The 27,373-nt window shown below is 41.4% G+C and overlaps 1 protein-coding gene across 4 annotated transcripts; it reads left to right on the forward strand.

Annotated features, from left to right (window-relative positions):
- Nucleotides 1-665: 665 nt before the first annotated feature.
- Nucleotides 666-26,689, forward strand: golga4 (golgin A4). Of its 4 annotated transcripts, none has more exons than XM_061087903.1 (25): nucleotides 666-864; nucleotides 2,469-2,546; nucleotides 4,089-4,190; nucleotides 6,765-6,833; nucleotides 7,257-7,583; nucleotides 7,722-7,769; nucleotides 7,897-7,953; nucleotides 8,046-8,144; nucleotides 9,394-9,535; nucleotides 9,675-9,865; nucleotides 11,171-11,254; nucleotides 11,995-12,142; nucleotides 12,229-12,407; nucleotides 12,598-12,696; nucleotides 12,803-12,958; nucleotides 13,801-17,600; nucleotides 17,756-17,892; nucleotides 18,736-18,866; nucleotides 19,626-19,712; nucleotides 21,026-21,046; nucleotides 21,231-21,299; nucleotides 21,700-21,775; nucleotides 24,098-24,195; nucleotides 25,254-25,340; nucleotides 26,008-26,689. In XM_061087903.1, the coding sequence occupies exons 1-25, from the start codon at nucleotides 787-789 to the stop codon at nucleotides 26,020-26,022; spliced, it is 6,378 nt and encodes a 2,125-aa protein (XP_060943886.1). In that variant the 5' UTR covers nucleotides 666-786; the 3' UTR covers nucleotides 26,023-26,689. The 4 variants fall into 4 exon arrangements, with proteins under 4 accessions (XP_060943886.1, XP_060943888.1, XP_060943889.1 ...); XM_061087905.1 differs by having other exon boundaries at nucleotides 17,756-17,877; XM_061087906.1 differs by lacking the exon at nucleotides 11,171-11,254.
- Nucleotides 26,690-27,373: the final 684 nt, after the last annotated feature.

Consider the following 27,373-nt stretch of genomic DNA (forward strand, 5'->3'; position numbering starts at 1 on the left):
GGGGGAAATATATTAGCATGTTGATTGAGGATTGTTCATCTGTTCATCTAGCCTATTTACATTCATTTATCCATCAATTGTAAAATATGTTTACAGCGGTTCCAATTGTTTGGCTAACTATTTATATCTCTGGCATTGCATTAGTGTTTTTTTACAATTTTTTTCCTCATCTTATTCTACAGAACAATGCTACGTGCACTATCTAATGTAAGGAGACATTTCACCCCATCCAATGTAGAAGGAAAGGCTGTGTACATTAGCAAATACTGTGCAAAGACCTATGTTAAGAATGACACAACGATGCCGAAGCATACAGTCAAGTGCCCAAAGTTTCCTCAGGGCTCAAATCAGCCTATGACAAAACAAAATGTTTATATTTGTTTTGTCACCAGGTAAATACAGTTAGTATAAATGACCCACAACATTTCCAGTTAATTCACGTTAATTCCCGTATATTCCGTATATTCCCGTTAATTCCCGTATATTCCCATGGAAAGTTTCCAACTTCGAAAATTCCCGGAATTTTGCAACCCTTGTCGGGTGTCCTTTCCTTCCTCCACTGAAGGCGCTGCAGCTCACCGAGTCCGGGTCCGGGCTATCCCTTTAACTGTGACGTCTCCCTTCTCCTCCACGTTGGCCGCACATGCGCAGAGATGCCGCTCACCTGCGGCGGATCAGGGCCGAACAAGGAAGTCCGTGGCTGTCAGAGCTGAGCTAGAGGAAAACACATCTCAGGAGGACTGTAACTTTCTGCTCGTCGGCTCCAGGCCGCGTCCGCTCGACACCATGTTTAAGAAGCTGAAGCAGAAGATCACCGAGGAGCAGTCGCCGCAGAGGAATGCGCAGTCACCGCCGCAGGCCCAGGTCGGTTGTGGTGCTGGGAGCTAAGAGGCTAAGCTAACGTCTGTTTACACTGCTCGACGAGGACGCGTGAGGCCGCGTCACTGATTAGTTCATCGAGAAGAGTCTATTTATACATAATTGACTAATAGAGCTTTCAACTGTATTTAGTTTGTTCCATGAGTCGGCTCTTGGGGCTTTTTAAAGGTTAGCACCATGCTAAGGCAGTTAGCTGCTGTAGATAACCCACAAACTGGTATATCTGGTCGTCCCACCATGTCAAATAACAAGAAACTAATCGTCCGTGAACTTGTGAGTGGGTGAAACACGTTTAAAATGTGATAGACAACATGGGCGTGTCTGTTTATGTGGGCTGCGTGGGGATGACAGCAGGCAGCTTCACCTGTCACATACAGATCCTGCCTGTGTGTGGCCAGGATGCAAATATAAAAGATGAGGAGAAGCCCGAACTCTGATTCCAACGTAAAGGTCAAAGTGAATACTCGCTGGAAACGATGCTCCAGAGCTGCTTTCATGTTTAGTTTCCCTGTTGTCCTGGTTCGACCTCTCCTCAGATGTCTGTGGAGTTGATCAGGGTTTTGACTCTGGTGTTTACATGTTTTAACTATTGCCCTGCAGTTTGAACACAGATTTTTTTCAGCTTACTTACATCAACAATGTGGACCGATGCATTATGATTTTAAATGTCACATCATCATTTCTGTCAAGTTAAAAGACACATTTTTGCTCCTGAGTGAAAGTTGTAGTTTTATAATTGTCTTTATGAGCAGAGAATGACAAACATTTGATAAACAGCAACACATTTGATGAATCTGGGGTTGATCAATTATGTGTTATAGTGCTCACTGTGTTAACACAATGCTTAAACGGTATGTGGTTACATATATTGGGGTTTATGTTATTGCAATTGATGAAAATTATATTAATTCTCATAGATATTGTTTTATCCCCTAGTCTTACTCTGATATAGCTATAACATGTAAAATTCATTAATTTTAAACCTCCTTTGTCCTTGACTACCTTTTACAGCCTTTTGTAATGGCGACTTTACTCTACAGTAGTATGCAAACTTCACTTAAAGAAGTTTAAAGAAACTAAAGTTTGTCTGATTTTGTAGTTCCTGACACCCAGTGTCTTGCTGCACAACCAGCATGTTAAGCTCACTGGGTTCAAAGGTAAAGATTGACACACAGTGGGGTCACAATTACAAAGAGCAGAGTTTGAAGTCTCAACCTGAATCCTTGAAAATCTCCTATAGTCCTATTTGAATAAGGAAGAAGATAACACACCCACATACGTACAGTTTGCACAGCTATCCTAATCAGGATTTTGCACTGATTTCCATTCATTGTGGTCAGGCTAATCAAAATCTTATTCCAAACCCTAACCATGAATCAATGTATGCCAATCCTCAACCTAACCACAATTCATGTATTACCAGGAACCTATCCAGGGCGTCAGACATTTAGATTTACCTCAGTCTTGGACCAGGCTTTGTTCCCTATGATATCTGTTGTTCCTGACATGTCAGTGTTTATACCGAAAAAGGTCCTAAAGAGGTAACATAAAACACACATATACTTATATGCACTCATTGATTTTAACAGATGGGCTCTGGTGAGCGGCGCAGCAGCCAAACTCCGCCGTTCCATCACGATGGATCACCTTCTCCCAGTGACAGAGAGGTGAGCATGGTGTCAGCCTGTGTAAATGTCTAATATATTTAAACTCCGCAGCAGCCTGCAGAGATGCCACGTCCTCCCCCCCAGCTTGTGTTCCTATTTTCAGTGCAGAGTAATGTTTCTGTCAGTGCTCAAAAACCTGTCTTGTTTTTTGCAACGCTTGATGTTCTCCCAATAACAAACCAGTCCCTTTCGATTGCTTTGCCAAGTGAAATTAAATCCGTTACCGATCTCTGAGAGTATAAGATAATTATATTATTTATCACTCATCCACAATTATCTGGTCGCTACTGATTACTTTGATTTTGATATAATAAAAGACACATTTACTCAATCAAAGCTGCTCCATTGCTTTAAGCAAAGGTTCTCATCACGGGTCCTTATAATTTAACGGATGATAAAGGAACACATGGAAATGGAATTACCGTGTGATAATTGATGTTATAGATCAAATCAGTATTGCCATCATTTCTTATACAGGTATGGTCTCTTAAGTATTCTCTTCATCTTAACTGCATGTGTTAAGATGTATTTAGATTAAATTCAAGACATTTTTATGGTTCTTTATTTATTATTATTATTATTAACTATCACTGCATGAAATCAAATATAATTTTACGACTGCTCATTTAACAATACAGCACACATTATATTTCACAGTTGAACCATAACTGCTCGCCAAGGAGAGATTCCCATTTACAAGCATTGGGAAGGACATTTTATTGGTGGTGAGCAGACCGTATTTCAGCGTGTGTATGAATAATTGATGTATCCTCCTCTCAGTGTTTTTCTTTCTCGGGTGTGTTGCTGCAATATGTTTCCCTGGTGGACAAGACGTCTCTGATTCGTTAGACAGACGTAGACTTGCAGCGTGTCACTGACCACCTCTGTGAGGCTGATGATGCAATGTGTGGTTAATACATATATTTCAGAGCATAAATTGATGTTTACAGTCTTTTTGATCTTGAGATCAAATATGGGCCTAATGACCTATTCATGACAAGTTTTCTACATTGCAACCCAGCAGACCACTGTGTAAGTGACCATGTCCTCATTTGATCACAGTTATATCTTCTATACCTTCTCCCTTCTTCTTTGGAAGGTCAGGCTCAGGTGTAGTTTGGGTTCGCGTACCCTCGACTTAGAAGCTTCTTATCATCACAGCATCTTTTTTTCTCTTCTCAAACACTTTGACACACTCTGAAATTGTGTTTTTATTTGATCATTGAACAGATTAAACCTGTCTGCGATGACACCATAACCTAAGACGATACATGCAGAGATGTCAAACTGTTATTCATGACATTGATGTTGATTGAGTGTTTCACTTTCTCGCTTTTCTTATTTTTCTTCCTATTTCATGTAGTCTCTCTCTACCTCTCTCCCCCTCTCAACACTGTCTGTTTCTCCATCCATCTCAGTCTTGCCAGACACTCCCTTCAGCGCTATGTCACTCTCATGGTGTTGTTTTTTTCTCATTGCTCTCTGTGTCCCTCTCCTTTCCCCCACCTTTTCGTCCCGGTACGGCACTGACGGGGGGGTCAGGTGCTGGCTGGGATGATAGCAGAGCCCGCTTTTCTCTCTGAGTATACTATCTTTGCTCTGGACCATTCAAATCGACCGAAAACGGCCCAGGTAGCCAGTGTGGTGAGTGTGTCCTCACTTCCTCCTCCTCCTCTTCGTCCTCCTCCTCCTCCTCCTCTTGCCCTGATCCTTCCTCTTGTCTCCGCGCCTTTGGGGAATTGGTAGACTTGTGGCCCGAAAAGGGACAGCTTGTTCCCTGCTCTCTGTCTCCTGTTTCGTTTGGATGTAGCATCAAGAAGGCATCTCATACGTAGGCTAAACCTGCATCTACTGGGGTTTACAGTTTGGGATAGAAGCTTTGTGTGCTTTCTGCCGTATGCTGGTTTATTGCCTCACCTTTCAGTTCTTATGACCTGCCATAGAGTTTAATACTGCCCCCTTGTTATTAGAGATCCTTTAGTTGCTTGCCTTATAGCCCCTCAACTCCTTGTTATGTTGCCTGAAGGCCTTTGTCCCTTCTCCCCACAAGACTGTTTATTTGGAGAGTTGATGTTCTCATTTTGCAACCCGCAGGCAGGCTGTGTAAGCAGTTGAGTTCAATTTGTTTGTAACTCTTCCAAGTAAACAAACAAAGCAGCGTCCCTTTGCTCTCGTGGAGCTTAAAAACTGGATGGCATATATTTATTTGTGGAAGCAGCAAGAAAACTGAAGGCATCATTTGTGACACAAACAACACGTTTTACCGTCAGACAGCTCCAATAATCATTAATGAATTAATTCATTTTTGCCAGAAATGTGTGTTTCGGTTTAGTGTGTATTTAATATAGCTTGTTATTTGTAATTTTTGTTTTGCACTATCTATTTTAAAACTCTGAATTTAAATGCTTATTGAGGTTTGTTTACCTCAGCCACTCTTTGTTGGACTGATTTAATTGTCCATTAATATGGGTATTTTAATAGTTTATATTAGAAAACTGTATGACATTAATTTTAAGGAATATAAAAGTCTTGTCCTGGTGTCAGTGTTGAATAATACTAGTGAGGAAATGCTGGTGAATTGTGTCAGTGTTTGAGCCTTGAACTGTTGATTGATTACATTTAAGCTAAATATGGTTGAAAAAGCTGTACTCTATGTAACTGGTCAGTCTATAACCTTTTCATCAGCTTATATACTCTTTATCAGGTGTTTGTCTGTAGAGTTCAGTGGATCGTTTATAGTTTGCAGACTATGATCGGGTTGCAGCTACAGATTGTTATAAACCATAAATATCTTCAATCCATCACAATGTCTGTGTCATGTTCCATCTACATCTTAACAAAATTTGATCAACATGTCCTGATACAATGTTGATTGCTGAATCCCATGATATAAATCATAATCAAATCAAATTTTTTCATTATTTGCGTTTTTTAGATTTTTGTATTTAGATGAACAACCTTGCTAGCCATGTTTGTCATTTGAGCCAAAACTTATTTAAGGAATCTTTTAAAATGTTGTGCTTTACTTATCAAGTTAATGGTCATGGTAAGATTTTGGATTCAGAACGTCTTCGTATTTTGTGTATTGTGAATCAAGCATGCAGTACAAAAATAAAAGTCAAGTTTACTGTTGCCCTCCTTGAACTAGATCTCCATTGGTCGAGGTCCAACCTTCAACAGCATCTTAGTGAAATAACACTTGTGAAAAATGTCAAAGAAATGTAGGTTCAAGTGAACACAAGTGATGTTTGCCATTGAGAATTTAGCCTGGTATGGGTCCTTGATAAGTAACAAAAATACAGAATTTATTTCCTTTTGTAAACCATTTGCAAAGATAATTTTTCTTAAAAGCTTGAGACCTGTGTGTCTTTATAGGGGTGTAATGCAACTAATGTCTACTTTCATTTCTACTACAGAAACCATAAGTGTGAAATTAGAGCTTCAATAATCCTTGGGACAGTGCCTTTTGCTTGAATGAAGCTCTGTCTTGAAGTCCCTCACCTCCACGCCCCACACACATGCACATACACACACATAATGACCTACATTTATTTAATATTTTTGAAAGAAAAAAACACGCCCTGGAAAAATAACTAGAATACTTTATAAGCCATTCTTCATTATTGACTTTAACAGTGACTCTTAAAACACAGAGCCAACAGTGATTACTGGTCCATGAAGAAAATGTTCATATGAAACAGGAAATAAACGTTAAATATTTTGCACAGTAATCCTGAGTAAGGGAGAAGCTCGGAGATGGAAAAGAGGAGGAGAAAATGTGCTTACTCTGTTCCTGCTTCTAACAAGTCAACTAAACCAACTGAGCTGCTCAATGTTCACTCACTTCGGTTATGTCTTTGTGCTCTTATAATACAGCTGCGAGCGCATTGCCAAGCATCTTTAATTCAAATACCGGCTCTTCGACTTGACTTTTAACTGTCTGTTTGTTCTGTCCTCATGGCTGTTCTGTAGAGTCTATTTTTAACCCTTTTTTGTTTCATGTACAGTAGAGATGCCTTCTCTTTTATGTATATAACCCCTCTGTTTTTTCCAAGTTGCATGAGGGTACCCATTGCCCCTGCATTGCTCCCAGCAATACTAATATTGCTCCCTCCAGAGTAATCAGGGAGAGCCACGCTGGGTGTGGATGACTAACTGGTCCAGGACAAATTCACTAGCGCACCTTTCCTTCCTCTCATTATGTCTTTTAATCTGCAGGGTGCCTCTAAAGGACCAGTCAGGTCTCCCAGAGGCAGCATCAATGGCGACGGAATTGCTTCTCCTCACGTAAGTCTTGGAAATTCCCGAAAATTACCTGAGAACGCAGTACTGGCGCGTACACACCTTCCTATAAACCTAAACCACCTGGGTTTGGGGTTTAGTTTCAGCATAGATTTTGAAAAATGAGCCTCGCTTTCAAGATCCCCACTGACAAGCTGTCGCTGGTGCCGGTGCGAGGGGCACCCACCTTTGATCATAGGCTGTGAACTTTTTCAAATATATACTTAATTCATGATGTAGAGATGTCAGTTGACTCTCTACGTAAGCATTGGCCTAGTAAGGTCTAAGACGGTTTGAAACACTGGGTGGCGTTATGAGACATGTTTAACCCATAAAAGTAGATTGTTGCGGTTTCACTTTAATGTTCTGATGCTGTCTCATTATTTGATTAGTTTATTTTTTCATGCAATATCTTGAACATCCTAACAGAGAGAGGAGCCGCAGTCATTTGCTCAGAAACTCCAGTTCAAAGTTCCCTCGATGGAGTCGCTGATTCGTGGCGGTGCCAGTCGAGCAGAAAGTCTGTTCCGCTCCCCCTCCAAAGACAACTTGGTCCGCAGCTCATCGCGTGAGTCCCTGACTCCTTTGGGAGAGAACGATTCCCCAGGTGCCCCCACATACGATCCCCCTTCAGACATAGAGAGCGAAGCTGAGGAGCCGCAAGGAACCGCCGAGTCCCTCTCCAAAGAGCAGCTGTTGCACCGACTGTTCCAGGTGGAGAGTAGTCTCGGGAAGTACAGAGGGAAGTACTCAGAGGTGAGAGTTGCACAAGTCCCAAAGAGATTCAAATCTTTATACAAATGTTTAAACAAACATTCTGTTATGTATTCTCATTGAGGATTTGTTTCTCTCTCCGTTTCTTCTTCTTTTACCTCCACCTTTTTTTTTTGGCAGCTGGTCACTGCGTACCGAACAGTCCAGCGAGATAAAGAAAAAACACAGGTAAATTTGCTTGTTTTATTTTTGATATTTTTCTCGAAGTTTTTTTTCTTCGTCATTTGTTCATGGTCCGAACAAATGTACCATCCTGAGCTGATCAGATTTTCATTTCTGTTCTCCTCTTCCTCAGGTCATCCTCAGTCAGAGTCAAGACAAAGCTCTCCGCAGGATAGGGGAGCTACGGGAGGTGCGGCTCTAAGTTTTAAATTTTATGTCTCTATGCATCGATATCTGTCCGCCTGTTTAATTAAATAGTTTTATATATTGAATGATGTCTAGGAGCTTCAAATGGATCAGCAGGCCAAGAAACACCTACAGGAAGAGTTTGATGCTGTGCTGGAGGAGAAAGACCAGAGAATCACTGTCCTCCAAACACAGGTCAGTTTTATTTGTGACTGATAAACTGCTTTTAGAGTTTATACCTTTATTAGTTTTGACTCAATACTGCACATAAATTCAGTTTTTACCCTGCTAGAGAAAACTGACAAAAAGTTTGACTAAACCTAGTAAAGTCTAAACCTTGTTTACAGCTGAACCATTCAAAAGAACAGTGTGTCAAATTAAGGAATCTACAAAATGCCAGTTAGCGTATTTGTCATCTCGTATTGTATTTTGCCAAGTGTCAAGTCTGTTTACAGCCCTTTATCTCTTTGCTTCTCTCTGTTTTGACATACACAGTATTTTAATACAACTGGATTTACAATAAAGCTGCTCTCATTTAAATGGTTGTTTCTGCTCCTGTTGCCAGACACACTGTGACAAACCTTAAGACAACAAGTTATCCTACAGTCCCTTCCAAGCAGTTTCAAAGCTGCTGCTCTATCCTGCTAAAACGACAAAGCCTGTGCTGTGATATTGACCATATTTGCAAGTTGATCACTCGGAGAGAAACTGAGAACTAACATGAGACGTCTTATTTTAGCCTTTTTCACTAGTGAACCACCAGCCATCGTCCAGAATTTCCCTTTCACACATGTACCATAGACTCACATGACACGTGTTCCAACATACTGGTAATGCTGTTTGGACTGAGAGGGAGGTGGCACCTGGGTAGAGCGTGTAGGAGAAATGATAGAAATGTCATTGACATGTACAGATCCAAAAATAGAAATGGCTCGTGCCAATTCATCATGAAAGATCAGCTGCCAATGGCTTATCTCGCAACACTCAACACTCGACTGGTCAATGATCAGGAACTTCACACAGACACACACAGTCCAAGATGTAGCATTGGACTGTTTTTCTCCCTAAAACACAGGAATAAAGATGGTGCTACAGAGGTTAAAAATAGTAAAATAATGACTTTATGTTTGTATCATTAGGAAATATATGTTAGCAATCAACATTGTCAACAGATGTATTTGTACAGATGTTTTTATCTACTTAAATTCAATGCAATAATAAATTAACATGATTTATTCTTTGATGTGTTTATAGAACTTTAAATCTTGGTTCTTGGCTCTCCTCCTGCAACATCTGCAAAAACTGTACAGATAAAAACCTTAGTTATGGAAAAAAGCCATACATTAAATGCTAAATTGAAAGTAAGCAGAACGTAACCTGTTATTGTCTTCAGTAGTCAGAGAGATTTTTTTCACTAACTGTGATTTCTGTTTTTTCCTGTCAGGTTGCTCTGTTGAAGAAACGAGTCAAGGTGTTCTCTGATGAAACTCTTCCGCCTGAAAATGAAGTCCCTCAGTCTAGAGATACTGAAGACTCTGCCTCTGCCGCACAAAGTCCTTCTAAGGAGCAAGGAGCTGAGTCTGAGGGTCAGCATACTTTTTATTCATCTTTAGTTGATGGCAAATTCCAAAAATCAGTTAGAAGATATTGTGGGTTATATTCATGTGACATGTCTAGGAAACTATACCGTTACTTTTTAATTAGTGTAATGTATTTTCTGGGCAGGAGAGGGCAACAGTGATCCAGCCAAACTAATGGAGGCTCTGCAGAAGAGAGTGACGAGACAGGAGAGCCTTCTGCAGAAGTGCAAAGAATTGATTCGTACACACAAGGAGCGCAGCGCCCAGCTGGGCAGTGAGAATGAAACTCTGCAGGAGCAGCTGCAGGAAAGACTGCAGGAGCTCGAGAAGATGAAGGTAGTTAAGAGGAGATATGATATGATGATAGTTATTATGCTTGAGGAGTGACCACATGCATACTTAAATATCAGCACATTTTAATCCAAATTGATCCATAAAAGTTTAGAAAACATCTGCCCATACACTGTGACTCTTTGTCACAATTTCTTCTCGAGGCAGTCAGGTTTTTTAAAAGCAATTTCATGGCAACAGCCTCTCATTAGAAATTGATGTGGCAGTAAACTGTAATTACGAAGAGGTTTGATTAAACTGGAGCCGAGCCGAGCCGCTTCGGATGACTGATCAGTTTGTTTATAGTAATTCATGTTCGGCTGCAGAATGTGTGCCAGAGACTTTGTGGTCCACTGATAATATGACTCCATTATCTCAGTGACACTGTGCATTGCTGTGGTTCTCAGTGTCCGAACATCCAAATTCTCTGGCCACACTCCAGGACGAGGGTTCAGGTCATGTCAGCGTGACATGACTGAACCATTGTTTTTGTCGATTTCAGAAGATTTAGCTTCAGTGGTATGGCCGGCTTATTTGGCTTCTCCAAACTGTAGATATTGTTACAAAGACACTGTTAGAACCGGCTGTATGTTGATCAAGGTGCTTTCAGTTGATGCCATGATTTGTATGTTAAACCTGCACCCTGTTTGAGAGCCGTGGCCTTTGCCGTGTCTGGAAAAGCAGAGGTTAACTGGCGTAGAGCCTTCTTAAGCAGCATGAAGGCATCCTGGAAGCGCTGGGCTGGGCTGTGCTCATCCCCTGCCTCAGACAAATATCCCATAAAACAAACCATCTGTCTGCGATTCCTGTCCCATGGCACGAGGGTTTTCAGAATCTTTATTTGCAATCTGGTGTACAGAGCATTGTATCCTGTTCTTTCTTTTGTACATTCACAGGGAAAATATTGATTTTTCATGTTAGTTTTATCTTATTTTGAACTTTTGATAAAAAGGCAACGTAGACACTGATGCCTGGTGGTCCACACACATCAAACAACTGAGAAACAGAGACAACCCAGCATTTCCTGTTTAGTAACCTCCAGTTAAGCTGTGGTGGCAGGGAGACATAGCAACTACATGCCACTGCTGCTAAACTGGGCTGTAATTTGGGTGGACTTGTTGGTCTAGCAGGGCTTGTGTACACTATGATTGTTCGGCTTGTGGGTGAGGAATCCTGTGTGGTGCAGAAAACATCTCATTTAGAAGTTGTCTGACCAAAGTGTAAACAGAAGTTGAGCTTGAAAGTCAGAGACAGCCCAGTGTAAAGTGGGATGTTTGTCATCTGTAATTCTCTCATGTTTTCTGTTTGAAGGAACTGCACACAACAGAAAAGACCAAGTCTATCACTCAGCTGCGTGACGCCAAGAACCTAATTGAACAGCTAGAGCAGGACAAGGTGGGTGAGGAGGTTTTTAAGTCTCTAGTCATATCTTCATTGGCGGTCCTGCAGATTCAGTTGTATTAGAAGACTGGACACGTTTTTTCACTCTGCCCCTGAGTAAAGACACCTTGACGCCCCATGTTGTTTCACTTAAACTTTGACCTCAGCTGTGCAGGATGGACAGCAGCTCATGATATCTCTTGTGATGTAGACTGAAGGCTTGTGAGGTTGAAAACAACCAGCATATGTCCGCCAAAGTGAATGCCCTATTTACCATGTCAAAGCAGTGTTTCCCCTTTAGTAACTAGACTGTGATGGTTGCCATATTCTTATATGTCCTACTACAGTCTCATTATGAGCCAAACTGTTTTTTACACTTCTCATAATATAATAGGAGAACTTTAAATTACTGCTGTGTTCCGTTGCTGTATTGTACCGCTTTGTGCAGCATTATTTGCAATGCTATTTGTCTCATGCTCCCTCGTGCTATTTCCCATAAGTTGTTACCATCCACACAGACGTTCAGATCTCATAGTTTCAGCTGCCGTTGTGTGTGTACCCCTAAGTGGCATGCAATGCAGTTCTTTCTGTTTTTGCGTAGTACTGCAAAATAATAGGTGGACAAAAATAAACTCCTTAGCTGAATGAAAAGAGACACAGGGCTTGAGTTAGGGTTTAATATACAGATATAGTAGAGATCACATCATCATCAGTTTCATTTTCTCATATGGTTGTTTTTCTTTCATTGCTCGCAGGGAATGGTCATTGCTGAGACAAAGCGGCAGATGCATGAGACATTGGAAATTAAAGAAGAGGAGATTGCGCAGCTTCGCTCCAGGCTCCAGCAGACTACTTCCAAGAAAGAAGAATTACAGGACCAAAAAGAAAAGGCTGAGAAATCAGGTGAGTGGAATTCACCTCTCTTAATAGTCAGCAAAAATATGCTTTATAAATATATTCCAACGTCATGTTGTTTTTCTCCCAAAAAGCATTTGAAGAACTTGAACGAGCACTGGGTGTAGCTCAGAAGGCGGAAGAGGCCCGCAAGCAGCTGCAGGTTCAGCTGGAAGAGCAAGTGAAAAATATTGAAATGGAGGGTGAAGAGGAGAGGAAGAAACTGCAGCAGGAACTCACACGAGTCAAACAGGAGGTCGTCATCATCATGAAGGTCAGGGAGTGACACATTCTTTCTGAAGAAGTCATTAATACATTAAAATTGCTGTCGTTATCACAGTGTTTCACATTTTCTTCAGTGTAAAGCAAATTTATTCTGTTTATTGACTGTTGATGCACTTTGATATTTACAATGTGTGTTTAACAAAAAAGAGCGCTATATAAATCAGATCTGTTATTATTAGAAATCATCTGAGGAGACGGTGGCTGGTTTGGAAAAACTCCACTCTGAAACTCTGGCTACTAAAGAAGCAGAGACAAATGCCAGAATCAGCAAAGCTGTGGTAGGTGCCAAAAGATTTCACAAATATCATTTCACAGTATAAACAAGCAATCAGATGAAAAACAATTACTCTGTAAATTTGGATTTGACATGATTGTGCTTTTTAGGAGGAATGCAAAGCAGAGTTTGCCCAGTTAGCCAAGGAGCAGGAACAGCAGTCGTCTCTGGCTCTGGAGGATGCCGATTTACAGAAGACTGCTGTGAGGACGGAAGCCGAGAGCACGGTTAAAGAGTTACAGCTGGAGCTGGAAACTGCGAGAACCGTGAGTCTATTTTTCACTATTTCTAATGCAGTTATTAACTACGTCTGTGTGAAAGCTTTAGGTGTTTAGCTTTTTCTGCACGTCCCGATCAATAAATAGTCATCTGAAAAGAAAAAGAAAAAAGTTGGTGTCAGTGGCCCCTCACAGGAGTGTAATAAACACGACCAATCATTTAATTCAGTCCAAATTAAATAAGTGACTGTCATTACCGACATGCAGGCCTGTGTTGCCTGCACTGCCTGTGCTCTCACTGTGCAGAATCTTCAGCTGTGTAGACACACCCTGTTGAAGCAGAGATCATGGTTAGAATTTATTGAGCGAGTCACATAAGGTCGGCTTCAAGCAGTTCTCAGGGAGTTCATGTTCATGTGTTTTGGGGGCATAGCTTTCAGAGGGCTAATGGGAGGGGCTGGGATGGGGGTTGCATTTTTTTAAAGTGTAGCCTGCTCTTTTTCCAGGATTACCATCCCTAACTGTTTAATAACTTAATTGATGAATACAAAAAAAATGTCATCATTTGATTTTGTTTATCTGGCAAGTTAAGTAAATGCAGTGTACACCAAAGTGTATACACCTTCAATTGTCAATGATTTACTCATTGTAAAAACTACTCACTATACATACTCAAGCTAAATTTACTACGAAGCACAACACATTTAGTTGAATAGAAAGTTAAATATTTGAATCGCCTACAAACACATCCTTCTTCCGATTCTTTGAAGCCCCACCGATATAAAATAATCCATCAACTGTTTGTTTATATAGAAGTATCAATCATGTGAAATGATAAACTGTGATGACGAAGTGAAAAAAAATAACGACCTGCATATCTGTGATTTCAGAGGATACTGGAGCTAGAGAGTTCTATGGAGAAGTTCTCAGAAGAGGGAGCAAGTCTGTCCAATGAACTTTCCAGTCAGATGGATGAGCTGCAAGATAAACTCAAGGTGCAAATCTGCGCATTACAGGAAAAGCACCAGGAGCAGATGGAAAATCACAAGTGCATCGTCAACCAGCACCACGATGCCGTTGTTGAGGAGCTCAAAGAAAACCACAGAGTCGAAGTGGAAACCCTCATGAAGGAAAAAGAAATGCAGTTCCAAGCACATGTTGAAGATATGAACCAGAAAACATTTGAGAAACTGGATGCAAAGCAGGCAGAACTGGAGGCTCTTTCCTCCGAACACTCTGAGGCTTTGGCTACTAAACAGCTTCTGGAGGAGAAGTTGGTGGCAGCTGAAGAGGCTCATCATTCAGCTCGGAAGGAGCACAAGAAGAAGTTTCAGGATCAAGCGGCAAAGCACAGTGTCAAGCTTGCAAACATCAAACAGGAGCATGAGCAGTCCTTCGGAGGTGTGGAGAAAACTCTGAAGCAGGAACTTAACGCTATGCAGATCGTTTTGAGGGAAAAGGAAAAGGAAATTGGGGAACATGTCCTTCGAGAAAAAACACTACAAGAACAATCAAATTCCAATATTCAGGAGCTACATGTCAAGGTTAAGGAACTGGAGGAGCTGCAACAGAGTTTATCACAATCCCAGTTGGAGTACAGCAGCCTTAAAGAGTCTAATGCACAGTTAAGTAAAATCATGGAGGAGCTTGATCAGTGTAAGAAAGATTTGGCAGATTTGGAGCATCAGTTGGAAGCTGCAAAGAAAGATTGTCAACAGAAAGAAAAGTCGCTTCAAGAACAAGAACATCAGTTACAACAGACCAAAAAAGATATTTCAGAGAAAGAGAAGTCATTTACCGCAGAACTGAACACTAAGCAGGAGGAACAAACTTGCTTTAAGAAACAGCTGGATGAAAAAAATGCCCACGAGAAGAAGATGAAAAACACTATAACCGAGTTGGAAACTAAGGTAAAATCACAGGAAACAAAAATGGAAAAGTTCAAGCAGAAGGCCAAAGAGATGCAGGAGAATTTTAAGAAAAAGCTTCAGCAGAACGACGAGACCATGAAGAAGGAGCTGGCGAAGAAGGCGACAGAGCTTCAGCAGAAAGAGCAACAAGTTCAAGAGAAAATTCTCGAGATGGCCCAAAAAAGCTCCCATGGCCTGAGCACTGCAATGACAGAGTTGCAGGCCAACCATAAGGAGGAGGTGGAGAAGCTACGTGACAGCCACAAGCGTGGGGCTGAGGAGATGCAGCGCCAGTGGCAGGAGAAGTTTGGGCAGCAAGAAGAGGAACTGATGGAAAAACACTCAGTCGTTCTGCAGGAGAAGGCTCAGGAATTGGTGGAATTATCTCAGCAACTTGGCAAAAGCAGAGAGGACACTGATCAAGTTATGTGTGAAATGAAGGACTTAAAGGAAGAGCTGGCGATTCGAGAAACCACCGTGCAGAAGCTGCAGGAAGAGCTTAACGAAGCAGCAGTGAAGCTGGAAAGTTTGTCCCAGGGTGAAGCGATGTTGAAAGAGCAAATGGAGTCAGTGGAGAGGAACCTGAATCAGGCTATGAATGAGAGAAACGCCCTGCAAGACAAGCTGAGCGCAAAAGAGGAAGAGAGCAGAGAGAAGATGAAGAGTTTGTCAGATAAATTGGAGGAAACCGAGACGCAGCTGAAAGCACTGGAAAGTTCCAGATTTAAAGAAAGTGATGACTTGCAGAATAAATGTGAGGAAGCTGCCCGTCAACTCCAAGCCAAGGAAGCAGAGTTCCAGCAGCAATTAATTATGATCAATAAGCAACTGGAGAATTACTGTCAGGAGGTTCAGTCTCAAGTGGAGTGTGGATCTAATGAACTCCGTCACAGAGTTGAATGTAGGGTAAACGAGCTGAAGGACAGGCTCCTGTGTAGTCAGAGAAAGGTAGGCCATCTCAAAAACACTATCCTCACTAAAGCAGATCGCATTTGCACTTTAGAGGAGACTCTCCATCGGCAGATGGAGGAGAACCAGAATCTATGCATTTCATTAGAACAGACGTCTGCTCAGGTAAGTGCTCACGCAGAGCATATCAAAGCCTTAACAAACGTCAAGGAGAATCATTCTATGTCTATCGGTGACAAGGTTCAGAAAATCGAGGAGCTGAGGGAAGCAAACAGAATCATATCAGATAGTATGAAAGCAAACGAGGCGCATATCAGTGATTTGGAGAGCATCGTCAGTGACTTGAAAAATCAGCTCGAAATTTGCGTAAAAGAGAAGGAGGAAGCCATAAATCATCTGAAGCAGCAGTATGAAGAGGAGAGACAACAGGAGGCTGTTCAGATGAAGGAGACCATTGAGAGATTGGAGCAAGAGAGGAAGTCTGCGTCGGAGCAGGCAGACGCGCTCAGGAGCAGACTGTCTGAGTACGAGAATAAAGCAGAGATCAAGTTCGTCCAGAATGACAACACTATCACGTCTCTACTGGCCCGGCTGGAAGAGCTGGAGCTTGAAATGTCTGAAAAGAACGAGGCTCTGCGAAGCCTGACAGCAAGTATTGACAATCAGTCCATCAGCAAGTCTGAGATGGACCAGGTGTTGAGCGAGAAAGAGCAGAAACTCAGCGGACTCACCTCGGAGCTGGAGAGTTGTGTCTCCCGACTCGCCGAGCTTCAGGAGCAGCTAGCCTTAAAGTCAAAAGAGTGCGAACAACTCGCAGCAGATCTAAAGCAGCAACACAGCATCAGGGAGAGCAACAAAAGGGAGCTGGAGGAGCAGCTGCAGCAGACCCAGATGCAGAGCGCTCTGAGCGGTAACTCAGAGCAGGAGATGGCAGGGAAATTGCACTCCCTCGAAGAAGACAACCAAAAGTGTAAACTCCTGCTTGAGAGTCAGAGGGAAGAATTTGAAAGAATAAAAAGCGAGATTATCAAGAGCAAAGAGGAGAGTCTGAAGGCAACTGCGGAGAAGTTATCAGCAGAGAGCGCTCGGAAAGTATCAGAGCTGAAGAAGAAAGCTGAGCAGAAAATCGGTCAGATTAAAAAACAGCTGACCTCACAGCTTGAGGAGAAAGAGCAGACGATCAAAGCTCTTCAGACCAGCGTGGAGGAAATCAAGAGCAGCGAAACGTCAGGCCAACAACAAATAGAAACATTAGAGGAGAGACTGAAAACTTTGGAGGAAGCTCTTGTCAAGCTTAGAGAGGAGCAGGAGAGAGAACTTGAGCAGACGCTGAGATATGAGAGGCTTGAGAAAGAAAAGTCTGTGGAAGAACTGAAAACCATGTATGAAGAGAAGTTGACCTTACTTCAGACAGATACAGCTCAACAAGGGGAACTCAAAGAAGCTAAATCAGCGCTGCAAGAGATCGAAGCAAAGCTGAAAGAAGCAGAGGAGCAAAATCAAAATCTCCTTGCAGAAATAAATCATCTGAAAGAAGAGATGCGTGAGAGGGAAGCCCGGCTTAATCAGCATCAGGAAACTATTAAACAACCAGAAGTTGTGGCTGAGATGACGGTCGAATGTAGCAGCGCACAGCAAACCAAGAGCGTGATGGAAAACCAAACGCACAACCACTCTCCCCTGCAAGAAGAGGACGGCGATTCCCTGGAGTCGCTCAAGAGCAAACTGAGTCGGGTGTCGAACGAGAAGGAGAAAATCCACAAGGATTTCACCAGGTTACAGAAAGACGTGCGATTACTGAGGAAGGAGCATGAACAGGACATAGAGTACATGAAGAAAGAGTTGTTAGAGGAGAACGAGAAAAACCTGAAGTAAGTGCATGATATCAAGGTATTTGTAACAATGTGTAATTAACCATTGACATCCTACATTTGCATTGACCTTTTGTCTCTTTTGTAATATTTAGACACATGCTTGTGTTGTCCTAATTGATTCACTACACTGCTTTTACCTTCTTTTGTAATAGAATGGAGTTGGAAGATGTGGAAATGAAGCACAATTCTGCCATCAAGCATTTAATGAGAGAGATCAACACACAAATGGCCTTAAAAGAGTCGGAGCTAGAATCGGCAGTAAAGGAAGCCATTGGTGAGGCGGAAGAAAGTAAATCTACATTCATCAAATTCAAAGTGATGAGATTTGAATCACTGGATATTAGTGATTAAAGAAGACATATGCTTACATTCAGGTTCATCATTTTAAGTTGTGTTATAATTTGTAAAGATTCACATGCTCTCATGGTCAGAAAACACATCACTTTCCTCATTCGGTCCATTGCTGTAGCTCCTCTTTTCAGCCTCAGTCTGAAACACTTGGTTTCAGCTCCTGTCCCCCTCCTGATAAAGAGCAGTCTGCTCTGATTGGTTAACCGGCTTTCTTTGGAGGTGTGGCTGAAAATCCTTATGCAAATGCAGACCTTTGTGACTTCACATGACATCAAGATGATGCAGAAGTATCAGTTTTCAGGAGCTTCAGTGTATTCTTTTGGAGAGAGGAGCTCACTTTACAGGCTTTGGGCTTTTTAACTTTGCAGACATTAAATATTCACAAAAACCATTATAACACACTTCATGAAAGAAAAACTGAAAAAGCATCATATGTCTCCTTTAAAATAAGTATTTCTGTTGTGGTGAAGTCCTTCTGGTACAATGCAGTCTGCTCATGTGTCAAGCTTCCAAGTATCTGACTTATAATAGCAAAGGTGATGACTTCCATGTACAACTATAGTGTGGAGGAACATGGAAACATGTTTTATTTCCTCTTGACACTGGGTGGAACAAAATTAAGGGGTTGTTGCACTTGGAGCAGTGGAACTGATTTAGCATGTTTCCCTATTTCCTCCCTGGTTAAACCTGTTAAATTCCAGATGGGTTGTGAGTGAGCGGTTTGGAGCATGACTCTGGTTTAATTTGCTAACTCTGGCTTCTGTCCCGCTCCTCGACACAGCGAAGGCCCAGAGTGTTGAAGCAGAGCTCATCACCAGCCACCGTGAAGAAGCCAGTCAGTTCAGGAAGGTGATCACGCAGAAGGACGATGATTTGCACAGAACTGTTCAGAAATATGAAGAGGTCATACAGGTATAGTAAAACATTTTTTTTTATAGTTTTACTGTAGAAAGGAGATTGAATTCTCTCATCATTTGGAAGCTATCACTGCACTAGTTGGAAGATGTTCCCTTGGACCCAAACTCAAAACCCCTGGATACCATTAGTCATCTGATTTCATTTATTGATTTTAAACTGACATAATACATGATAAACATATGTCTTTTTAATTCATAGATTATTCTAATACACAGTATTTTCACATATCCCCATGGAGCCTTCTACCAGGATCTATAAGAACTTGACTTAATTATCAGTGAAGACTTTCAGAATGATAAACACAGACAGGGGAAGGACTAAACGATAAAACAACACACAGTTTCTTAGGAAGGTGTATGACCACCGAGCGCTGCCACTACAGCTTCAGTTAACCATGGCATTCATTTTGACTGAGGTCTGAATAATATTAGAAGACTCAACACCAATCTTCTAAAAGATCCTCCTCAATCTCACCTAGCTGTTAAGCGGGGTTGAGATCTGGTGACTGTGAAGAATGTAGCACACGTAACTTTCATGCTCCTCAAACCAATCAGTGATCTCGTGGATCTGGTTAAATGATCATTAACAAGCAGTCAGTGGCTGGTATGAAATTTCCCTCTGTTACTGTCTCCAAATGTAATTTAAGACAGAGGTCGGAAATAAGGCACTGACCTGCCCTAAAATAGTTGAGTTGTGATGCTGAGATGAAAATAGGAAATGACTCAGCCACTATTATCTGTTTTTCTTTTGTAGAGTCGAGAGGAGGAGATGGGAGACCGAGTGTGGCAGGTCCAGAAGGAATTGGAGGATTTGCGAGCGACTAGCCACGGCCCGGCTGAGGTACAAACAGCTCTGACCTTCTGTACATTTTCACCAGCTCGTCAAACATCTGTGACTGGTTTTACGACTGGTTGATGCATTAGGGACATTTTCCCATTTACACAATGTAGAAATTCATACCTGCAGCTATCAGCTCTTTATATATGAGTCTAGAGGTTAGGATTAAATTGATATACTGATTTGAAGTCATAAGTCACTAAACAATGGCTGCACGAAATAACAACAGCTGTATGAAATCACTTTTTCAGTTTTCTTCTGGGATTTTGACAGAAGCATTTCTAGTTTTGAATGGCAGCTTAATCCAGGTGCGTTTTAGTTTCAGTATCACATGGCCCCTTCAGTCGCCTTATTGTTGAAAGTTCATATTCAGGATTATAGACTTAGCAGCTACCGGTTATCTTTTCCTTTGCCTTGTTTCGTAATTGAAGGATTTTGTCTGAAAGCTTGGAGACAATATGCCTTCGCTCTTTGCTGCCATCAGTGTCTCGCTCCGGTCGCGTGGCTCCTCTCCAAAGAGCACCGGATGCTGTGAAGCTCGTTTGATTCGCTCAGGAATGTTCTCCTCGGCAAACCGAGATCGCGAGGCAGCAGCCAGCCTCAATCCCTGTTCTCAATTATCATCATGCGAGGTGATTCTCAGCCGAAGATTTATACCACAGCAATACTCGCATTCAAGATGTGTTTACTGGCAAGAGTCCATAAAGGACAGAAGTAGTTCTGAGAGATGCCCTTACCCAGGTGCTGAGGGCGCCATGAGACCCCTTCATTGATTCTTCTACTCCTGTCCAGATGCACACAAACAAAGAGTTACGTTGCGCCCTCTGCTGCATTTTTCCCTAGTGAGGTCATAATTTTTATGGGTGGATTGAACGGGTTTACGCTCCAGGAGGCTTTTCTTTACCACGGGGCTCACGAACCATTCTTCATTTAGACAGGGGGTCTGCATGTCTTTCCGTAGAGACCACACTCTTTTCAGTGTGTTAAAAGTCCTTTCATTGCACTGTGAAATTTTAAGATGAGGCAGGTTATGTTCTACTTTTTCATTTTGGCTAAAAATCCCATGAAAAGAGCGGCAGTGAGGTTTAAAGTTATGTTCATGGTGAAGATGAAAGGTGTGAACGGATAACACTGGAGCTGTGGCACAGAGGAATCAGCTCAAGCAGGATTTTCATACACAAACAATATATATGACAAATTTATTGTTGGTTTTGATTGATATTTGTTGAATTTTATTTCACTGTTACCACAAATATATCTTAAATATTCTGTTCTTACTCCCAGTATCTTCTTATTTCTCTTTAATTCTGGTACAGATGAGCTCAGAAGAACTACAGGTACGTCTGCAGCTTCACTGGTTTCACTGTTTTATGAGTCATATCATCTCAGCCCATTATCACTGTAAAGCCGGTCTTTGATCGAGGAAGCATGCATCATGCGAGAGCTCATACTATCAGTGTGTTGTATTACTTGTTCCACCTCCCAGTTCTCTGATAATTAATGTTCTGTCCTTCACCTCAGACTCATCTCGCTGAGAAGACTACCTTGCTGAGCGAGGCTCGGCTGAAGGAGCAGGAATTTGTTGAGAGAGTAAGTGTCGACCCCATTGTGTTTGTGTGTGTGTGTCTTTGTGTTTTTGTATGTGTGTGTGTGCGCTCTCTGCGGGGACAAGTGAACAGCAAATCCCACACAGAGTATTCCCAGGGTTCTGTGGCCTGTAGCAAGAGCAGCTACTGCTCTCCCGCTGCATCAACTTAATTACGCAGCACATCTGTTTACATTTGGTTTAACCCCATAAACAATCAGAGCAACGCCTCCTACAGTTTTTCTCACACACATTGTCACTCTCACAAATATGCCCAAAGGACGACCAACAAAATGTTTATATCACATGCAACAATTTAAGCTAATACATGGCATTAACCAAGTGGGGTCCGATAGCCCTATTGTATTGTTAAACTCTGCATGCTTGTGTGTTTCTCCACGGTAGATTCACTCGCTCGAGGACAAGATTAAATGTTTCACCCGAAAGACGGTTGTAACTCATCTCGGGAGCACATTCAAAGGTAATGTTAACACCATGAATCAATTAGATCTGCTTTTTGAAGATATGTCCCCTGGGATCAGCTAAACAAAGATCCCGTACACAGCATCTGAACGCAGGAGAGTTTCATTAACAACAAACCTACAGTAAACGATAGGTCACCCAATGTTTATTTATAAAGGGATTTTTAACACATAATTATTACAGCTTATTAGGGCGGGCAAGTATAAGGGCTACTTAAAGGTAGGGTTGGCCAGATGGTTTATCATACACATCTTATTTGTTGAAGTTGTAGCCATAAATAGAGTCAGCTGGAAAAAATAAATCAAACAAAGCCGGTGTCTGTTGCCCTTTCACTGTAATAAACAGTCAAATAATTCATTTGGACAATATCCAGAAGTTAGCGAGCGAGTCACATAAAAGTGGGCTTCTAGCAGTTGTAAGGCAGTGCATGTTTGTGTGCTTTGGTTGTGTAGCTTCGACATTTGGTCATTTTAAAGCGGGATCAGCTTTTCACCTGCATTAAAATGAGGAATGTGGAAGAGGACATGTTTGGTTGTGGTCGACTGTAAGGTTATCGTTAGTTTGTGTGTTGTTTAAAGGGGGTTTCATAGTTTCTCAAGAAACCATTACCTTATTGGGATTTAAGAGCTTGGATCTAGAAGAAGTGGAGCCCCCGAAAGCACATGTTCTTCTTACTGGTTATTTTTTTCAATATGGTCCCAATACTGTGCTGATAAAATAGTTTTATATCGTGTTACTATGGTTTTATAGTAATTGTCTCAGAACCATTGCTGCTCTGTCAGATCTCCGAGTTGTCTCCTGCCTAATCTTCTAGTAAACACATCAACTTGAATCAGAGATGAGGCAAGAGATGCAGATCCTGAGTAATGTGTGCTAACGTGTTATTTTCTAGACTGGTTAAACTATGCTTTTGAGGACATTTTTATTTAAATGTGATTTAACGTCGACTGGTTAGAGTTAAGGTTAGAGCTGTGGATATAATTAGGGTTTGGTTACGGTCGGAGTCGGGGTTCGTCATACAGCTCTTGTTGTCGAGGTCTTGATCAACCTCTTAAAGCTGTATCCTCGACTATATATTCGACTTAACGTGGTGCCTGCGTGTGTGTGACAGACGGTGTTTAGAGAGACGGAGTGAATCCTCCCCTCCTTTCCTGCTGGTGTAATAAAGAGGAGCTGCTGTCAGAGGGGGGGAGGGGGGCAGTGAAGAAGCCATCCTTGGATTTAATGGGTTTTGCAGAACGTGGTCTTAATGTTTCCCACACAAGACCCTGCAGCACACACCGACTCCTCAACTCATCCCCTACACACATACTGTTTCCAACCTAACGCCTGCTGCATCCTGTATTTCCTTTGGACCACTGTGCTTATCAGTGAAAGTGTCCGCCTCTCATTGTGTTGAGCCGCTTTAACCCACCGAGCTGTGGTTTCAGGTGTACTGCTGCTGATAAGTGTTTTCAGGTCTGTAGCTTGCCTGGGGCAACATGGGGTCAGGAGGACAAAGGCGAGGAGGAGGATTTATTGGTGACGCATTACTTCCCAGCACAGATAAAAGAGTTGTTTACACTACACTAAACGTGCGGTCTCTCCCGGCCCATTCAGGGACATTAGGTGGCGTCTGAATTTGTATTCCCGCGAAGCAGGTTGCGATTTGGGTGTCGTTCCATATTAAATAAATGATGGGGATTATTCAGTTGTTGAAGCGGAAGCCTAAGTGTTACCAGATCCTGCCCGAGTTGTCCCACTGATTCTCTGATTCATAGTTTTTAAAGGGATAATGGTGTTATAGCTTTGGGGCTGAGAATTAAACAGTTCATTCTCAGACTCTTGTATTATTAAAATGCTCCTGCTGAGTCTCGTCATTCTTTCCTGTGCTTGGAGCTTAATTCGGACCCATGCCTGCACAGAAAGAGGTTCTGTGTTTGGTTGCTAAAACAAACATGCTGTTGTCGGCTGTGACAATTCAGCTGGAGTGGGTTTAAATGTCTAATGGTGATACTTCAAAACTGGAGAAGAAAAACCACACACTGTACGTTTACAAACCAAATTAGTTAAGTTTTTAGACTGATATTCCAATTTGGATCTCAAAGCAATGTTTTATTCTTTATTTGTTTATTGTAGTAAGCATGGAAATCTTCTTTGGAGATAAATTATATCTTAGAACAGAGACCTGGACAGATTGGTAGCAGAGTATTTACACATAGTCTCATAAAACTCTATAAACAAATTGATAATTTAAAACTGTTTACTGTAACTGTTTAAATATAACATTTACTTTATAGTGGATTTATAAGGAAATGTCTGGCTCTGCTTGTTTTTACAGATTCTGGTTTCAACAGCACTGATGCTCTTTCAGAAACCACTGAGCTGGAGTACCTGAGGAAAGTGTTTTTTGAATACATGATGGGACGGGAAACAAAAGTATGTTGCATTTTTATACACAAAAAAATATTTTTGGATTGTTAATTTTCCTAAGTGTTCTTTTCTTTATTCTTATTTTGTAATATTTCAAAATCCCAAGCACTGGATGATTGTCTGGATGTCTGGCACCTTTCATGGCACCTTTCTAAACACCCAAGGAAACCTTTCAAAACCTGATATAACCAAGGTTATAATCAGATTGATGTAAAGTCACAATGTCATAAAAAAACTAAATTAGAAAATTAGACAGAATAGGATGAGGTTATGCATGATGTACATACAAAAATGATGTATGTAAGTTCAAGTTCAAGTTTGATATGTTTTACTTTATAAATTTATAATTTTTCAGTAAATTAAACTTAACAATTCAAAATCACCTCATCAAAATGACCACCTATGATATCAGCCCATCCCATTATTTTTGAAGCGAGTGTGAAAGTCGTGTAGAAGTCACGTCATGTCCAGTTTGCTCTGGTAACATTAACAGTGATCTCTTTAATTAACAGTGCTGTTGACATGGTCCTAAAGTCAGCGGGACTTTCTCTGCTCCTCAGCAAACAGTTAGTCTTTATGGCCTCATGGCAGACCTCCCCAGTGTTGGAGGAGGATGTCCCCCGGCCTGCCTGCTCGCACATGCATCCTGCATGACGCAGAATTGCCATTTAAAGACATGCTGGCCTTGTTCAGTGTTAGTGGAGTGGTTAGGTTTCCTACACAGCAGCCCTGTTTCTGATTATCCCCGGCGTTTACAGGGAAATGCATGCTCCCTGGCAGATAGGCCTGGAGTTGATTATGCAGATAATGTTTTTTCCCTTTCGTTTTCTCTGTCCTGTTGGACTTAAATTGTCTCAGACCAAGTACATTATAATTACATCAGGGTGTCAGGGTAAGAGGTGTGTGTGTGTCTGGTGTTTGTCAAAGGGATATTGAAATGAAAGATGAAGATGACAAACTCTTCTTCATTGAGGTTGAGGAAGTTCAGAGTTCATTGTTTCAAATGTCATTTGTGAAGCGTTTGGATTTGTTTGTTCATTTATTCATTTCCTTCTCATCCGCAGACAATGGCCAAAGTGATTACCTCCATGCTGAAGTTTTCTCCAGATCAAGCACAGAAGGTTTTGGATATAGAAGACTCGAAAACGACTGTGAGCATCTCTTTATCTCCTCAGGATACTTTGATGCAGAGTCCTGCACGAGCAAAGCTCCATATCAGACCCAGCCCGTTACCCGCTATTACATCCACGTCAAATCCCGACCCGTTAACATATGTCCGACGCTTTGACCCATGTGTTTAACAAACATGCTATATACACAGCGACTCACTTCAAATCCTGGTCCTTCTGTCTTCTTGTCCACTGTGTTTCCGAAGCGACCATGTGCCTATCTTGCGGCTTTCAAAAGATCAACTTTTTTCACACCATGTACGGCAGCAAAGCCACTGAGAACATATTCACAACTGGCTGGATTTTACTCTATGTGAGCTATTTCGACGAACTAGCTCGTTCATAGTTGTTTGTAGGTTTTCACCATATCAATAACCGTGCGGCTTTCTAGGTTTTTTATTCGCTGATTAATTCATTTTTACCTGTCCGGATTTTATATAAATGTATTTTTTTTTACTCCTTTCGCAACCGTTGTGTGGTTTACCCTGCAGGTGTCCGCCAACCCCGTGCAGGACTCTGCTTTCAATTAGCTCATTGGCTGAACTCACCTCAGCCTCCTTTGCTGTTATATAAAACATAAATGATGAATGAATTCTTCATTGATTTGTTATCGATTGACCAAGTTGGTGTCATGTCCGTCTCTTTGCAGCCTTGGTTACGATGAGTTGCTGAATAATTTGGGTACTTTGGGAGGAGAATCTGCTGCTGCTGCCGCTGCTGCTGAAGATGATGAAGGGGAAGACTGCCATGGACCTGATCGAGCGCTTCTCTCTGCATTCTTGTCATTTTATATCTCTGTGTGTGTGTGTGTTTGTGTGGGTGTGGCTGGGCTGCTGTATGTGTGAATATATGTAAAGGTATGAGGGAATTAAGAGAAAATATGCCAGAAACACAAATCTTCCATGAATCCAGTTTTACTCTAAGATTTAGGTTTAATTTATTTGTTTTAGATGAAGAAAAAATCAGTTTATCTTTCTTTCAGAATGTTTGAATATGGTTTGGCTTGTGCAATAAATTATATTATCATAATAATGTATTGATGCTGACGGTCAGTTGATTAATAGGTTTCTGTGTCGTGCCGTTGTCTGAATCACTTCCTGTGTAAAACTGTAATCGACCCTTTAACTGTGCACTCGCACCACGTTAAGATTCTGGACCTGGTTTGTCTGACGCAGCCTTTTTATGCTTGATATTCTGACACTGACATAGAAATCCCCCAAAAGTCACAACTGTAAATTGTCCTGTGATTATGAGAACTGTACTATATAGGTAGGGCACTATATGACTTGCTATACATTTTCAGACTAAAAGATTAAATCTTATTTACAGAACACTTTTGTCACTCCTTTGTCTCCGGTGTCTTTAATGTAAAATCCAGACCTTTATCTCATTAGCTGTTTTCACATAGTTTAGTCCGGTTCACAGAGGGTAAAGAATGATAACAGACAGTTTAAATAGACACATGTAGAATGCAGACGACTCAACAAACATTGGTCGTAAAGATCCTCTTGGTCTTGTGTTACTTTATACGACGGTGAGCCACTACCAGCAGGTGACCTTTCTTTGACCTTTCATTTATTTCTTAAAACACTGTATTCATGTAAAGAACACACACATACTTGAATTAGACTGTGAACGCCCTCATTTGATGAGAACCAGAATAACTGTACTGGTCAATAATGTTATAAATGAGTAAGTAAGGATTTTGACTCCTTTTCTGTTGCTTAAGTAAACTTAAACCTCACAGAAAACTAATGTACAAGAGAATTACACACAGAGACACCGTAGAATTAAATGAATTCTACATCAGTAAACTTAAACATTTAAAACTTCTCCAGACATCTATGAACATTTAACATTTTGTGACCGACAAGGTGTTTTAAAATGACACAGTATCTTATGAAGTGTATAAATATGCATTTACATTTATGTAGGTAGCATATTTATCAGATCATCATTCTCGAAACTGAATAAAACGTAACACACATTTAGTCTTACATCTGGTTCAAATAAAG

This window comes from Limanda limanda, chromosome 15 (assembly GCF_963576545.1).
Source record: "Limanda limanda chromosome 15, fLimLim1.1, whole genome shotgun sequence".
Lineage (NCBI taxonomy): Eukaryota > Metazoa > Chordata > Actinopteri > Pleuronectiformes > Pleuronectidae > Limanda > Limanda limanda.

What these genes read in the sequence shown, in the direction of transcription:
- golga4 (XM_061087903.1), top strand. Translation starts at nt 787, where the DNA reads ATGTTTAAGAAGCTGAAGCAGAAGATCACCGAGGAGCAGTCGCCGCAG. An exon ending in ACAGAGGGAAGTACTCAGAG is followed by an intron (nt 7,584 to 7,721) that starts GTGAGAGTTGCA and finishes TTTTTTTGGCAG; the next exon opens with CTGGTCACTGCGTACCGAAC. An exon ending in AACAGCTAGAGCAGGACAAG is followed by an intron (nt 11,255 to 11,994) that starts GTGGGTGAGGAG and finishes CATTGCTCGCAG; the next exon opens with GGAATGGTCATTGCTGAGAC.